We start from the raw sequence: 15,626 nt of genomic DNA, 5'->3' as shown, positions 1-15,626 counted from the left end.
AGCGAGATTGATCCAGACACCATAAATAAAGTGTTGCATTTACTGTAAGTCTGGCCTATAATGTGGGTCTGTTTTTCACTGTCATGTTTCTTAAATTGCAGAAGCAATAAAATATTTATTACTGAGGTTCCGATTTTAAGTTAACTTGATATACTTAAATGTGCGTGGGGCAATGCAATGTTTATTGAATTTGTAGCTTAAGCTGACATTAACTTGCTGTATGTTTTGTGTGTGAACGTGTAAATTGATGCAATAATGTCCTCAGGAAAGATCATCAGAATGAGAATACACATTTATTGGCCAATTTGCACTTGCACAGAATTTGACAGTGGTTTGCTCCATAAAAATTCACAATAAACAGAATAAAACATGAAATACAATATTTAACACATATGAAGATCTTGCAGCGTGGTGATGAACCTGGAAGTTACACTGAAAATTAATTGACATTTGAAGTTTGTTCATTATATTGAGAATGTATATTTTCTGGAGAAAAAAGCAGACAGAAGCTTGCTAGATAGTGTGAAGAGGATTCAAATGATTGTTTCTAGAGATGATGCAGACTGTAGAGTTTACTTACTCCTCCTATGGTCATTTTTGACCGGACGGGTCAGATGTGTAATCCTTTTTTATGATAATGATACCATTTTTTTCCCCCAAGAACAATAAAATGATGCATTTCTTTTGGGATTTTATGCCATTTTGATCTTATTTACATGTACATTTCTAAATTGTACTATTAATTTGCATATACAAATAAGCACATTTTATTTTTATTCTTTTAAATCACAGTCTACTCTTCTACATAAATGTGACATAAATTGGAGGCAGACTGATGCTCTCTGGTGAACAAAATATAAATAACATGACTTGAAAACCAGTAAAATCCAGTAACAGCCAGTAGATGACTGTAGACACATACTGTGTAGTCTGATGACTTGTAACCTAATTTTATATTTTATTACAAGATATGCATTTGGATATATATTTAAACATTATCAAACTTTGCAGTTAATATCATTATGCTTGCAATCAAACCTGACCATGGTGTTACAAAAAGACACAGAATAAGCATTTTTATACCAATAAGTTATTTTAAACATAAAAATATAAATGCACAATAATGTCAAAAAAATAAACATCAAGAAACAGAAATGAACTGCAAATTTCTGAAAATTAAATTAGAGCGTAAAGGCGCAGATATCGTTGCATGGCGAAATTCTGCAGGCGAAGATGACGTGGGCGGATGCTGAGCGCCTGTGAAATCAGCAAAAATATTACAGCCAAGCAGTCAATTTTTAATGCTGCACTTCATACTCTGGCAGATTTGTTAAAAAAAAAACTCTGCCAATGAAATTATATCCTTATCCATTGTGTATATTCAGTGTAGCTGTGTACGAAGCACCGCCCATTCGGTCACTGCCAAACCAAGCAACTTCCTATAGGTCAACATGGCGAGTTCACCGCAAAGTTCACCAAACTTGAAATCCACAAGGGGAAAGTTCACTACGCAGATTCCCATTAAGATGACTGTGTTTTGCCCGTGGAATTTTGCAGTGCAAATGTATGTGACTGCGCCTTCAAACAGAGGAATCAGAGTAAACATTTTGCAATTTCAAACTCGCTATAGTAAAAATGTATTTTGCAAACGTGTGCGTGTGAGTGCATGCGTGTGCGTGTCAGATTGCTGTCATCAGCTGGAAAACAGTTGACTAGTAATGTCAACAATGATCAAAAGATGGTTGTAGAGCTCCACTTATTTTGTGTGTGTGTGTGTGTGTGTGTGTGTTTGACAAATGTTAAAAAAAAAAAAAAAGCTCTGTGTTATAGTCTCACCAGTTCATTTTTGTGTGAGTGTAAGTGTGTGTGTATGTATGTGTGTGTGTGTGTGTCTGTGTAAGTGTATGTATGTGTGTGTGTGTGTGTGTGTATGTGTATGTATGTGTGTGTGTGTGTGTGTGTATCTGTGTAAGTGTATGTATGTGTGTCTGTGTATGTGTGTGTGTGTGTGTGTGTGTGTGTGTGTGTGTGTGTGTTTTGCTCTGAGGATGTTTTAGAGTCTCAACCTGTAATTCCTGTCTGTTTTTCTCTGCATTATGGTTGATTTATTGATTGTATTTGACAAATTAAAAAAATGCTGTTTTTTGTTCTTTCCTATTCATTATTAACGGTCGGTGAGTTTTGACCGTGAACACCAAAGGTGTTGCTTTTTTTTTTTTTTTTTTTTTTTATGTTCAGATGGCAAATGGAGGAAAAGTCACCAAGTTTTGCACTGCTCAGATAAATGTATTTAGGTCAAAAATTACCGAATACCATAGGAGGGTTCAATAAACACTATTCCAGTTGGTGCAGTATGACAGGTACGGGTATATCATGTGTGAATTATTGTGTTTTAGAGTCTAAATATCTGACAAGTTCAAGTTAGTATTTTTCACAAATTTGTATTACAGAAGCAAATCCTTAAATTAGAAATCTTATCTGCTATGACTGTCTGCAGTTATACTAAATTTAGGACAATTTTTTGGATTTTCTGGTAAGTTAGGATGCTTTTGTGACACCTGTTCCCTGTGGGGTAGTTCACTTAGGAAATGTTATTCTGTAATAGGTATTGTCCTAAATGAGATCTTAACTGAAATCAGCATGGGAAATAAACAGATAAGACAGGTATCTAGATTTGGGATGTTTCTGTAATACGACCCAAGGGGTTTCATTCTTCTAACATCAATGTTCTTAGCTATCTTTGCTGGAAAAAAATAATATTGCTCTGATTACCACAGTTTACCATCAATTAGTACTGTATAACAAGAAGTTTTGTGTAATGGCACCGGGATATGAAGCTATTGGACATAAGAACTGAAGAAGGGTTATCAATTCCGTGATTACAGAGCTGTGCAGGTTGTAGTCCAAAACCCAGAAGACAATTTGCATTTTCAAGCCATGGGTTTTGTAATGGCAGTTATCACTTTTTATTTTTATTTTTTTATGAGCAAAATAAGGTCTGTGGTTAAAATTACTTGAATAGACTTTTACGTTTTGTTCTAGAACATAAATAACAGTCATACATTACAGATTAATTTTGAAGCTATAATTGTTTTTTTTAAATGCATGTTGCCATCACAGTGCTAACAAGATATGCAACGTTTCCCAAGACAAAAACTTTGATGTTTGATTGGCAAAGTCTTGACTGAAAGTTTGAACTAGTTTTAAAAGTCTGAGACAGATCGATAAAGAGAGCAAGTTTAAGCAGATTAAAGGCCTTTTGTGGGTTTGTTTACATTTGAATTTTTGACAGATGGAGTTTGAATTAATGAGCATTCCACTGACCTGTTTGAACATTCCATCAATGTAAGCCTCTGGGATTTTCCCCAATATTTGATTGTCCGCTGTGCATTGTACGGATTGTACCGTGAGTCCGATCAGTTAGAAAAGGAATAGCACACTATTCCAGAACAGTCTGAAGGTCTGTACCAAGTTTGGTGGATGTAGACTGAAAGCTTTAATAGGAAGTTAGAAATTTTCTCGCAGTAAAGGTATTTTGAAAAAAATAAAAAAAGTTTGTAGAACAACAGTTAGCTTCATCAATAGAGTGCAACAGTCTGGTTCCGGAAGTAAAAATCCCATTCTTTTATCCCATAGACTAATAGATATTCAACGATAACTTATAAACCTTTAAAGACAGACCGTGAGCTCCGAGGATGTTCATCTATGGTATATACTTCTGTTGAAGCCATCTGTCTGTGTTATCATTTAAAAATCATGTCTGATAGCAGAATTCATGGTAAACAACTACATTACCCATGGTACAGCAGAATAAGATCCGCCAATCAGAGAACCATGGCCAACAAAACCCATGAAACGTGTCTCGGAGCGACTGCACGCTCCCATAATGCACTGTGAATGACGTAATCGAGTCGGTCTCACCTCACCCTTAAACTACTTAGAATATTTAGCAATAAACTTAAAATATACTGTTTCTATACTTATAATCAACAACCTAAAATCGTTTAGATAGTTTTATAAAATTCCCATCATTTTTAGTCAATGACATCATTCGCAGTGCATCATGGGATTGTAGTTTGTACCCTCATATCTTTGTCTTTATGTCCAAATTTCAAATACTTTTTGCCTCAAAACAAAGTTTGTGATGTTGTGATTCACCTCGGAGCTGGTTGGTTTGATTCATGACTCACAACTATTTTATGAAGGGTTTTATTAAAAGTCTATGTAAGAAATTAATGGGGAAAATACTTCCGGAACCCAGGCGGCTGAAAAATTGGGCGGGCCCTGTTGCGCTCTAAAGTAGGACTACAACTACCATCAGCATGTGAGCTCAGTGCTTTGCGAAATAAGATGACTGTTGTAGTCCTTTTTTAGCTACAGGTTAGCAAAATCAATGGGTTTAAAATACACGACTGAGGTATGACTGTGTGTAACTTATGTCCTAGAACAAAACGTGAAAGTCTCCAAGTTATTTTAACCACAGATCTTATTTTACTAGTAATTCAAAAATCCCTACATTCTAAACACCCTGAGGGAACCAATGACGAATTAGACTTCCGTGTTTGCCTACAAATTGAAGTCACAGCTGAACAGTTCTATTGAGCATGTAAGATATTTTATATTGTTAAGGGATAATTTATTGGATTTGAACCAATGATCAATATTGAAGAGTTTACAGATGCCTGTATGTCCATCGTTATCGGATAAAAAGCGGTTCACTCCATAGTAGCTGAGGAGGGCAGTCAGCTCTCCACTTGGCCAGTTAGGGAGCAGGCCCTCTCATAGGCTGCGCCCCTCTCTCCCATCTGCCACTCGCCAACCACCCACTCATTGCCTGTCCTCTCCTCACTCTCCTCCCTCAGAATCAGACTGTAGCGAGCTGTTCTTTGGTCTCGAGTAGTCCTCCAGCTTTCCTCTTCTTCTACCCATCCATCGGTTTCCTCCTCTCGGCTAATCACTCTGTACAGCGTCTTCCTGAAAACGTCCCCGTGCATCATCTGTGCTGCATCCTCTCTCCGTTTATCTCTCTCTTCCTCTGTGATGGACACCAGTTCTATTTTGGTAGAAACATCTCTTCCTTTAGTTCCTCCTCCATGTAGATCCCTCATTCCGTGTCCATCATCCCGCTCATCTTCTTTGGAGATGTAGAGGACGCTCCGGAATACAGCTTGCACGTCTTTTAGCTGTATTAGGGGTAGAAACGTCACTCTTTCGCCCTTGTTGTCCTCTCCTTGTGCTGACGTGTTTTCAGAGCGCCTGTATGCCTGTAAGGTGACCCCCTTGCAGTCCGAGCAGGTTGAGGTATGCCGCTTGAGTCGGCAGTAAACTCCAAGGTAATTTTTTAGGAGCCAAAGGAACAGGAAACAGGAAGTGAGTGCGGACAGCACACACAACACCACAAACCCAGCAAATAACCACCAGCACCATGGCAACATCCTTTCATTCACCACCCAAGCATCTGTGCCCTCAGTCCAATTCGGCAAGCTGCTTGTTTGGGTGTTGGTTGGCAGTTTGAGTGGGGCTGTTATTGGTCCAGTTGTGGTTTGCAGCTGGGCAGTAATTGGTCCAATGGTTGGTAGTTTTGTTTGGTCAGATTGTGATCCAGTTGTGGTATGGGGTTGGGCAGTAATTGGTTCAGTGGTTTGTAGTTTGGGTCGATCCAGATTGTAATTGTATGTAATTGGTCCAGTGGGTGGATGTTCAGGTAGGGCTGTAACTGATGCAATAGTTGTTTGTAGTTCGGGTCGGATGGTATATCTGATTGTTTTTGAGATGTCTGATCGTGCTGATTCGGTGGTAACTTCAGTGGGAACATCTATTGAAGGTTCTGTTGAAGTGACTACTGGGAGAATTTTTGTTAAGGAAAAATATGAGGACTCTGTCCAAATGTCTGTCCAGAATTCGGACCAAATGTCGGTCCAGGACTCAACTGTGTGCAGTGTGGTGGTCGGCCAGGTTCTTGGAGGTGGGAGGTGTGTGATTGAGATAGTGTCCAAATCACCTGAAATATCAAGAGCCATGTCAAAACCTATGTCTCCTCTGTGGTAGAGGGCTGGAGGATTTGTAGGTTCTGGTGGGCAGAAGACATCTTTCTCCAGTTCAATTATGCTCCGTCCGGTCAGGTGTGGCGGTTTGGCACACACTACAGTTTCAGGACCTTGAGTGATGCTTTTTGGACCTTCATGTATGTAAATGTTATAATCCTGATCATTCAGGTAGCTGTGGAGGTATCCAATTGCACAGCTGCAGAGCCAGGGGTTGTGGGACAGGTAAACGTAAGCTATATCAGGTTTGGAGGAGAAGAAATCGTCAGGCATGAGCGACAAACTGTTGTTCTCCAAATCAAATGTCTTCAGGCTAATGGAAGACATCTTCTCCAGAAGGTGAGAAGGGAGGGCTGTAAGCTTATTCTGAGAAAGTTCAATAACCTCCAGATAAGGCAATTCGCTGAAGGTGGCGTCATGAAGAGAACGAAGCTCATTTTCATTCAAGTAAATCTCCATCAGGCTTGGAGCACAACTGAACACCCTGCCACCCAAACCAGCCAACCTGTTACCAGACAGATTCAACACACTCAATTTCTTTAGCACTGGACCTGAGAGAAACACAGAGAGAGGGTTCAGTAAATCTGGAAACAGAAACTACAGAAACAATGACTCTTGATTTAATGGTGAAAAGTGTCAATTTTTGCAATTCTGTTTGGGATTGAACAGGGGTGGAAAAAAAATAGATTCTGTTACAAATTGTGATTCTTTTTTCTTTTTATCCCTTTTCTCCCAGTTTTGGAATGCCCAATTCCCACTACTTTAGTTGGTTTAACGGTTACTCACCTCAATCCGGGTGGCAGAGGACAAGTCTCAGTTGCCTCCGCTTCTGAGACCGTCAATCCGTGCATCTTATCATGCGACTCATTGTGCATGACACCGCGGAGACTCACAGCATGTGGAGGCTCATGCTACTCTCCACGCCCCATTGAGAGCGAGAACCACTAATCACGACCACGAGGAGGTTACCCCATGTGACTCTACCCTCCCTAGCAACCGGGCCAATTTGGTCGCTTAGGAGACCTGGCTGGAGTCACTCAGCACATCCTGGATTCGAACTCGTGACTCCAGGTGTGATAATCAGCGTCAATACTCGCTGAGATACCCAGGCCCCCACAAATTGTGATTCTTGAGACAAATGATTTTTAAATTGTCTCTCTAGACACAAAAACTTAATTGTTGGCATACTGTACTGTAAGAGAATATTACGAAAAAGCGAATACGGATCATTTAGCTCACATCATTTTGTCTTGGCAGAAATAATTTGAGTTCATATTGACGTCTCTTTTCTGTCTATTGCTGTGTGATTTGCTAAGATACCAAAGTATGCAAAGTCTGAAATGTAGTTAAGATCTCTTTTAAAACTCTAAACAGAGAGCACATTTTTGCTTAGGTTTTTTCTCCTGAGACCAGAGGCCAGTAATCTCATGTGTCTCCTCTAATCTCATTGCTCAAACATGGGGGATATATTATGTATTTCTTTCCAATGGGACAGTAATGTAATGGTGATGTTCAAAGATTGCAACCTTGAGGTTAGGGTTCGGGGTTAGTCATGAAGTGAAATCTATAGTGCCCTTGAGCAAGACACTTTACCTCACGTTAATCCAGGATTCATAGTGCTGTTCTGTGGCAACATGTGAAAGATGCGTTGTGTGTTTTGATAAATATACTCTTCTAAAGTTAGAGTTCACAGATGTCAAATTTCAGGCTTTGAACATATGTTTATGCGTTTACCTGGTGGTTCTATCACAGAGATTTGATTGTAGCTCAAATCCAGCTCATGCAGGTGTGTGAATCCAGAATAAGCAGACCAGGACAGAGAACTAAACTGATTTTTTGAGAGAACTAGAACCTGTGTGAGTGGATCGATCCCTTCAGGAACGGCTGTTAGACCCTGACTAACACAACTCACATGCAGCTTATGGTCTGGATTCCTGTCGCTCTGACAGATATTGCTCATGACGACACAGAACTGCATCATGAAGAAGAGGAGGGTGATAATGATGATGGATCCCATGATGAAGGTTGGAGAAAATGAAGACGACTCAGGTTTGAACAGTTCAAAACAATCCCACTAAACCTGTCAAGAACATGTCCGGGTCATATTTTACACCAAAATCAAAAGAAATAAGAAATTATATTATGCATAAATAATAAATGAAGACGTCATTGTGACATTTTAATGACAAACACATTGTACCCCAATTTCCATTTACTACTGTGAAAAACAGTTAAAATATATTTAAAATGTACATAGAATAATTGCATGTGTACATCGTGGTAATATCTGTCGTAATGAATTTAATTTACGTGCGTTTCTGAAACCTCAAGCACTTTATCACTTCTAGAAAGTAAAGTCTTGTTAAAACAATTGTTCACATTCTCACTAGTTGATTTAATTTGTCTACTAACAATGTGCAACACTGTATGTACATGTATCACAGGACATTTATGTCATTTTTGTGTCATTTCCAGCATATCTCAAATTCTGGATTGTGTTGAATAGAATTCTGTGCTGGAAATGACATTTTTAACGCTTTTCGACTCATTTGTGTTGCGAAGATTAATTTCCTAGATAACATTTGATGTGTCTGAAATACACACAATTCAATCATATTTTCACACTTTTTACAGCTCACAAGTGATATTTCCCTTGATTTTTCATTGTCTCATATTTCATGCTCTTCACTCCACTTGATTAACAAGTACACTAACTTTTGAACACACTTTATTTTATTAGGGGTATAAAATTATTTAGTGTGCTGGAAATGTTTGAATAATTGATAGAAATCTTTTTCCCACAATAAATATTGTTTATTTCACTCTTTGTGTAGATGATTATAGTTTTAAACATGTAATAATTAGTATTCTTATCATGGATTATCATAGATTAATATTAAAATTAGGGTCTGAAGACTAAAACAGTCAAATCAAAAGGACTGAAAAGTACCAAAAATAAATAACGTTTCCAATTCAGTTTTAATGTTGATATAACAAAAGAACAAATTGTTTATAAAACTCAAACCCTGGGACGTTTAAAGTTCCCATAGCTGAAGAAACACTCATATATTTAAATTATTTTTATACAGGATGATTTTAATTACTTCTTTAATGTATTTACATGTTTTTTTGCATTACAGTAATGAAAATGTTGGGGGAAAATTAGCTTAATTGTCATAAAAATGAAACCTGTTACCTGACAAGCAGTTCTCCAACACTGGACCTGAGTGAAACACACACACACACACACACAGAGAGAGAGTTGAATGATGTCTGTAGTTTTCTAGGCAGGTGTGAGTCTAACGTTCAGTTTCATGTCAGTGCTGCTGTAGCTGGTGTCATCAGAGCTGAATGTGTCTTCAGCTGTAGAGATGGACTCAATATAAAGCCCTACATGGAGATGGAGACGTTGTGTGTTCTGCTGAATCCAGAGCTCTATCTCTCTTCCTCAGTGTAAAACACAAACCACAAACTTCTTTCCATTTCACAGGATGCACTGCTGCACATCACACTATGCAGAAAACACATCAGTTTTGAATTCCATGTACTATTGTTATAAACTTTCCTGGAAGAATTTGAGCTGTGGAAATAATGAGCAATAATGAAGCAATGGTTTACTGAAAATAACAGTATTTTTACATTTTCTGAAGAAAATAAGAGCAGCATTTTTTTTTGTGAAGTACCGCCACAATGTTATAATGTTGTGGGTCACTGATAGATGTGTTTATTACTGGTCCAAGACAAAACAAAAGTTTCCAATATCAAGTCTGGGTGATATTCCCCTTCAGTGTAAGTCTATGGGATTTATTCAGGTGAAAATTATTGGAGGGACTTCCCACTCTTTTCAAGGCACAATTTTCCAGGACATTTTATGTGCCCAACAAGTATAATATTTAAGCAAAAATGCATATGTCCATTTAAATGTAGCTTTTATTTTGGCATTTCTTTTTGTTTTTGGTAGTTTATTACCTACAGATAAGAATTTCACTACATGGCCCAGTGTGATTATTAATCTCCATAAAGCTGTAATTTAACCCTCCTATGGTTTTCGGTCATTTTTGACCGAAACACTTTTTTTTTTTAATCCCCTTTTTCCCCCCAGTTTGGAATGCCCAATTCCCACTTCCTCATGGTGGCGCGATTACTCACCTCAATCTGGGTGGCGGAGGACAAGTCTCAGTTGCCTCCGCTTCTGAGACCGTCAATCCGTGCATCTTATCATGTGACTCGTTGTGTATGACACCGCGGAGACTCACAGCATGTGGAGGCTCATGCTACTCTCCACGATCCACACACAACTTACCACACGCCCCATTGAGAGCGAGAACCACTAATCACGACCACGAGGAGGTTACCCCATGTGACTCTACCCTCCCTAGCAACCGGGCCAATCTGAATGTATCTGAAATAATCTGAAATAAAAGCAATCAGTAGAGGAGGAACTGCAATCAAAGAGAGCAGTTGTCCTTCTGATAGGACTGTAATATTGGTCCTGATGTTGTGCCTATCGCAGGTTGTCATCGGTTCCAACCCAAAAGCGAATCGTCATGGCCGTGTTCAAGCTGGAAACCTGCACCAAGTAGTAGGGGAATCTTTTGGTCTTAGTATAAGGAGCATCCATCGATGTGTATATGCTGTGTGCACAGCTATTAAAGAAACATTGATGCGGTGTAATATTAGTGTTTATGATACATTCCTGATATTCAATATGCTATTTTGAACAATCATCTAATCTAAAGCATCGCCATCACAACTGCATTATGTCCCACATATTTGTCCAGCAACTTTTAACGACAAACTGAACTTGATTATTATCTCAAATTAATTTTAGCGTCATAATGCAATTTACATTTTCTGAAGAAGCTCAGCAAATGTGATCCGAGGTAAAGAGGGTTAGATTTAAAATATTTAAATGTTTTAAAATGTTCAAAAGCTGGTTCCCTATCTGTCACTCACTCAACGTTGTGTCGAAGTAGTGACACTAGGGGTCACTCTTGGGAGCCCGAGACACCTCTGGTCTTTGATAAAAGGCCAATGAAAATTGGCGAGTGGTATTTGCATGCCACTCCCCCAGACATACGGGTATAAAAGGAGCTGGTATGCAACCACTCATTCAGATTTTCTCTTCGGAGCCGAACGGTCATGCTCATTGAGCTGAATACTACTGTTCATTCACCTCTGCTGGATCTGACGGCGCATTTCAGCGGCTTCTCCCTTCTCTGCACTGGTGCACTGCAGAGAACGCCCCTGGGCGCTTCAGCAGAAAAACGAGAGTATATTTTCTGAAAGAGCTTTTCCTCCTCTAAAAGAGTATATATTTCTCTAAAAGAACGGCACACATGGAACGTCTTTTTAAAGATGCGTCTTTTTAAAGATGCCTTTCCGATTGTGTGTTACTCCTGGTTGCAGTCGTTATCTCTCAACTTCGGATGGTCATGATCGCTGTCTTTCATGTCTGGGCGCGACCCACATGGAGGCAGTGTTTGTGGATGGTTCATGACCATGTCAACGTTGCGGTCGCGGCTTGCTTTCGTAAGACCACCCAAGCGGCTCTCCGCTTCGGTCCTTCTACCTACGGGTATGAGGCCAGTGCGACTAGCACTGGGGGCGATTTGGGGACCCCAATGGGATCGTCTCCTCCGGGTATCCCCCTGCGGACCTCCCATGCCCCAGCACGCTCATCTGCCCCAATCAGGCTTCCGGATGAGTTTGCCGGCTCGTCTCACGGTGAGTCTGGCTTCTTGTTCGGAGCCCGCGAAGATGATGAGCTCTTGAGTGCAGCATCGGAGAACAGGCTTGTCCAGTCGGACGCAGAAGCCTCAGCTGGGCTTCCCCCTTCGGGGACGATTGCCCAGTCACAGGTCGATGCCGAAATGACGGACATGCTTTACCGGGCGGCCACAAGCGTCGGGTTAGAATGGAACCCTCCGCTCTCCCCTGAACCCTCGTGGCTTAATGATTGGTTCCAGGGCTCACGGCACTGCTCAAAGCAGCCACGCCCCGCTCCAGTGCCATTCTTCCCGGAAGTGCACGAGGAGCTGACGAAGTCGTGGGAGGCACCTTTTCCTGCCCGGCCCCAATTCCGCAGTTCCCCCACTCTCACTACCCTCGATGGTGGGGCGGCCAGGGGCTATACGGCGATTCCCCCGGTCAACACTACAGCGGACGCGCTGTCACGGCAGGTTACCCTCAGGGGAGAGTGGAGACTCCACCCTCAGGTGGTCCAGCTGATTTGGAGTCGATTCGGACGGGCAAAGGTAGACCTGTTCGCCTCCCAAGAATCCTCCCACTGCCCGCTCTGGTACGCCCTTACCGAGGCTCCCCTCGGCACAGACGCGCTGGCACACAGCTGGCCCCCTGGCCTACGCAAATATGCGTTTCCCCTAGTGAGCCTGCTTGCACAGACCCTGTGCAAGGTCAGGGAGGACGAGGAGCAGGTCGTCCTGGTAGCACCCTACTGGCCCACCCAGACGTGGTTCTCGGACCTCACGCTCCTTGCGACAGCTCCCCCCTGGCGAATTCCCCTGAGGAAGGACCTTCTTCTCAGGGACGGGGCACCCTCTGGCACCCGCGACCAGACCTCTGGAATCTCCATGTCTGGCCCCTGGACCGGACGCGGAAGACCTAAGCGGTCTACCACCTGCAGTGGAAGACACGATCACTCAGGCTAGGACCCCCTCTACGAGGAGCCTGTATGCCTTTAAATGGCATCTGTTCGCTAAGTGGTGTTCTTCCCGACGCGAAGACCCAGGAGATTGAATCCCTCCAGACCGTGCCTCGTTCCCTCATGGGACCTCTCTGTAGTTCTTCAGGGTCTACAGAGAGCCCCCTTTGAGCCTTTGCAGTCAGCCGAGCTTAAGGCACTCTCCTTGAAGACTGCCCTCCTGACTGCGCTCACTTCCATCAAGAGGGTAGGTGACCTGCAAGCGTTCTCTGTCAGCAAAACGTGCCTGGAGTTCAGTCCGGGTTACTCTCACGTGATCCTGAGACCCCGACTGGGCTATGTGCCTAAGGTTCCCACCACCCCCTTTAGGGACCAGGTGGTAAACCTGCAAGTGCTGCCCCAGGAGGAGGCAGACCCAGCCCTGTCGTTGCTGTGTCCGGTGCGCGCTTTACGCATCTATTTGGATCACACGCAGAGCTTTAGAACCTCTGAGCAGCTCTTTGTCTGCTTTGTTGCACAGCGGAAAGGAAGCGCTGTCTCCAAGCAGAGGATCGCCCACTGGCTCACTGACGCCATAACTATGGCATATCTCGCCCAGGACATGCCGCCCCCAGTAGGGCTACGAGCCCATTCTACCAGGGGTGTAGCGGCTTCCTGGGCCCTGGCCAGGGGTGCCTCTCTAACAGACATTTGCAGAGCAGCGGGCTGGGCAACACCCAACACCTTTGCAAGGTTCTACAACCTCCGGGTGAACCGGTTTCGTCCCAGGTAGTGGCACGCAACACAAGCGGATAAGCCCGGGATAGCCGGCTGGGTGCATCACTTGCACATAGCGCCTTCCACCTCCTTTTGAGCTGAAGATGTGCGCCATTAATTCCCAGTAGTGTTCACAAGTTTGTTCCCTGGTTGACTTCCTCCGAGCCCTGTGGCAGTCGAGTTTTTGGAGAGATTCGCTGCCGGCCCAGTACACGTGCTAAGAGTCCTGTTCTGGGGTAGGTGCTCCATATGTGGTGGTTCCCTGTAAGGCTAGCCCCATGCGATGTATATCTTCCACTAATTCGTTTCCCTGTCGGCAAACTGCGTCTTCCTTGGGCAGAGCCCCTCTGCCCCAGTCTCCATGTTTGTAATAACTCCTTCCCCATAGGGCAGGATCTACCTTGAAGACTCTCCACATGGTTGGACAGACCATGTGACGTATCCTTCCACTTAAATATCCCACCCTCACTTTGGGCGAGGTGTGGTCTCCGCTGTGTCTTCCCCTTGGGAGAGACACCCCCTAATTAGACCTGGCGGCCCAGTCGGATAATCCCCCTTCTTTTTTAGGGAGTGGAAAAAAGAGAAGGGGAAAAGAGGCCACAATTGGGTTAAGCCTGTCTCTATCTCTTGGGTAGTTGACTTGTCCCCAAAAAGGGCCGTTCGACACTCATAACTATGTTGGGGGAGGTTACGTGTCGACCTGGTGTGCTGGCTATGAGGCACACGGTAGTCTGCCCACCACACACTGCCAGTTCACGTAACACAGTTCAGCCAATTGTGGTGTTTCGTATAGGGACCCCTAGTGTCACTACATCGACACAATGTCGAGTTGTCCCTCCTGCCACAACGCTGAACTACCCGCTGAAATGGCCGGACCTTATATCGGCTCCTCAGCATAAAACCTAAATGAGTGGTTGCATACCAGCTCCTTTTATACCCGTATGTCCAGGGGAGTGGCATGCAAATACCACTCGCCAATTTTCATTGGCCTTTTATCAAAGACCAGAGGTGTCTCGGGCTCCCAAGAGTGACCCCTAATGTCACAACATCGACACAATGTCTCGTTCCCTCCATCAGGGAACGGAGGTTACACAAGTAACCATGACGTTTTTTGAAAGTGAACTCAGCACTGGACAAATAGTTCAGATAGTTTATAGTTCTGAAGTGTAGAAAATGTCATTCAGCCGACTTGATTCATCTACAGAACAGGGTACGGCTAATTTAAGTTTGTGTAAAGAAAAGGAATATATAGGTCTAAAAATATATATATTTTTTTTGTTTGGTAATTTATTTAATTTAATACAGGGAATTGTGCCAGCATTTTTTCAAAAACTAAAGAATAATTTTATAGAATTGGGCTATATGTTAGTGTTCCAGAAAAGCACACTGATGTTTTTCTCCTAGTATTGTGTATTTATTTATAATTTAAAAAATCTTTGTGCACAGAAATTATGTTTTTTGTATTGTGGGCTAATTCCGTGACTGCTGTCTATTATTTTGAATAGTGTGGAAAAGCAACTTTAAAAAATAAACGTATGACTACCATGATTAATCGCAAACAGTGGCCATTCATTTGTTCTCCTTGTACTTGTCGATGACTGGTGCATGATACGAGATATGTGTGTTGGCACTCCTGGAAGTGTCATGTTTGCAGTGATCGGATCTTTATGCCGTTAAGATCAATCCATAATCACATACAATAAATTGGCTTTCAAGGATCCTATACCTTGTTGTCATGATTAACACAGGCTAACGATTGGGGCAAATTCTATTAGTTAATGCCAATCTTCTCGACAAAAAGTGTTTCCAAACCAGTTTTTCACAACATCTGATGTATCGACATAGAGTTTATGCACTAGAGTTAAATGGAAAAATATTATGTCGACACTTAGCGATAATTTGCATTTCCATCAGCTTAATTTTGATGCGCTGAAATGTTTTTCACAAAAAATCCTTGGATGGAAACGTAGTTAATATTACGCAGTTTTATTATATTAACATATTTTCCATGAAAAAGAATTATTTTCCAGGACATTTGTGTATTTGTTTTACATTTTCCATGACTGGAAAACTGCTTTGCAAAATTCCAAGTTTTCCAGGATGCAAGGGTACCCTGTTTTCAGGATAAATACATATTCAAGCTCAAAAACAACCTGAAACAA

General features: G+C 42.1%; 1 protein-coding gene across 3 annotated transcripts; it reads right to left on the bottom strand.

The window, feature by feature from the left end:
* Nucleotides 1-177: 177 nt before the first annotated feature.
* Nucleotides 178-9,442, bottom strand: LOC127419825 (platelet glycoprotein Ib alpha chain). 3 transcript variants are annotated; one of them, XM_051661590.1, is made up of 3 exons: nt 9,241-9,439; nt 7,779-8,124; nt 178-6,595 (listed from the first exon to the last, which is right to left on the bottom strand). In XM_051661590.1, the coding sequence occupies exons 2-3, from the start codon at nt 8,059-8,061 to the stop codon at nt 4,743-4,745; spliced, it is 2,136 nt and encodes a 711-aa protein (XP_051517550.1). In that variant the 5' UTR covers nt 8,062-8,124; nt 9,241-9,439; the 3' UTR covers nt 178-4,742. The 3 variants fall into 3 exon arrangements, with proteins under 3 accessions (XP_051517550.1, XP_051517551.1, XP_051517552.1); XM_051661591.1 differs by having other exon boundaries at nt 7,779-9,442; XM_051661592.1 differs by having other exon boundaries at nt 7,957-9,429.
* Nucleotides 9,443-15,626: the final 6,184 nt, after the last annotated feature.

Source organism: Myxocyprinus asiaticus, chromosome 29 (genome assembly GCF_019703515.2).
Source record: "Myxocyprinus asiaticus isolate MX2 ecotype Aquarium Trade chromosome 29, UBuf_Myxa_2, whole genome shotgun sequence".
NCBI classification, from domain to species: domain Eukaryota; kingdom Metazoa; phylum Chordata; class Actinopteri; order Cypriniformes; family Catostomidae; genus Myxocyprinus; species Myxocyprinus asiaticus.
Note: the sequence above shows the minus strand (reverse complement) of the source record. Positions and strands in the feature narration are given on the sequence as shown.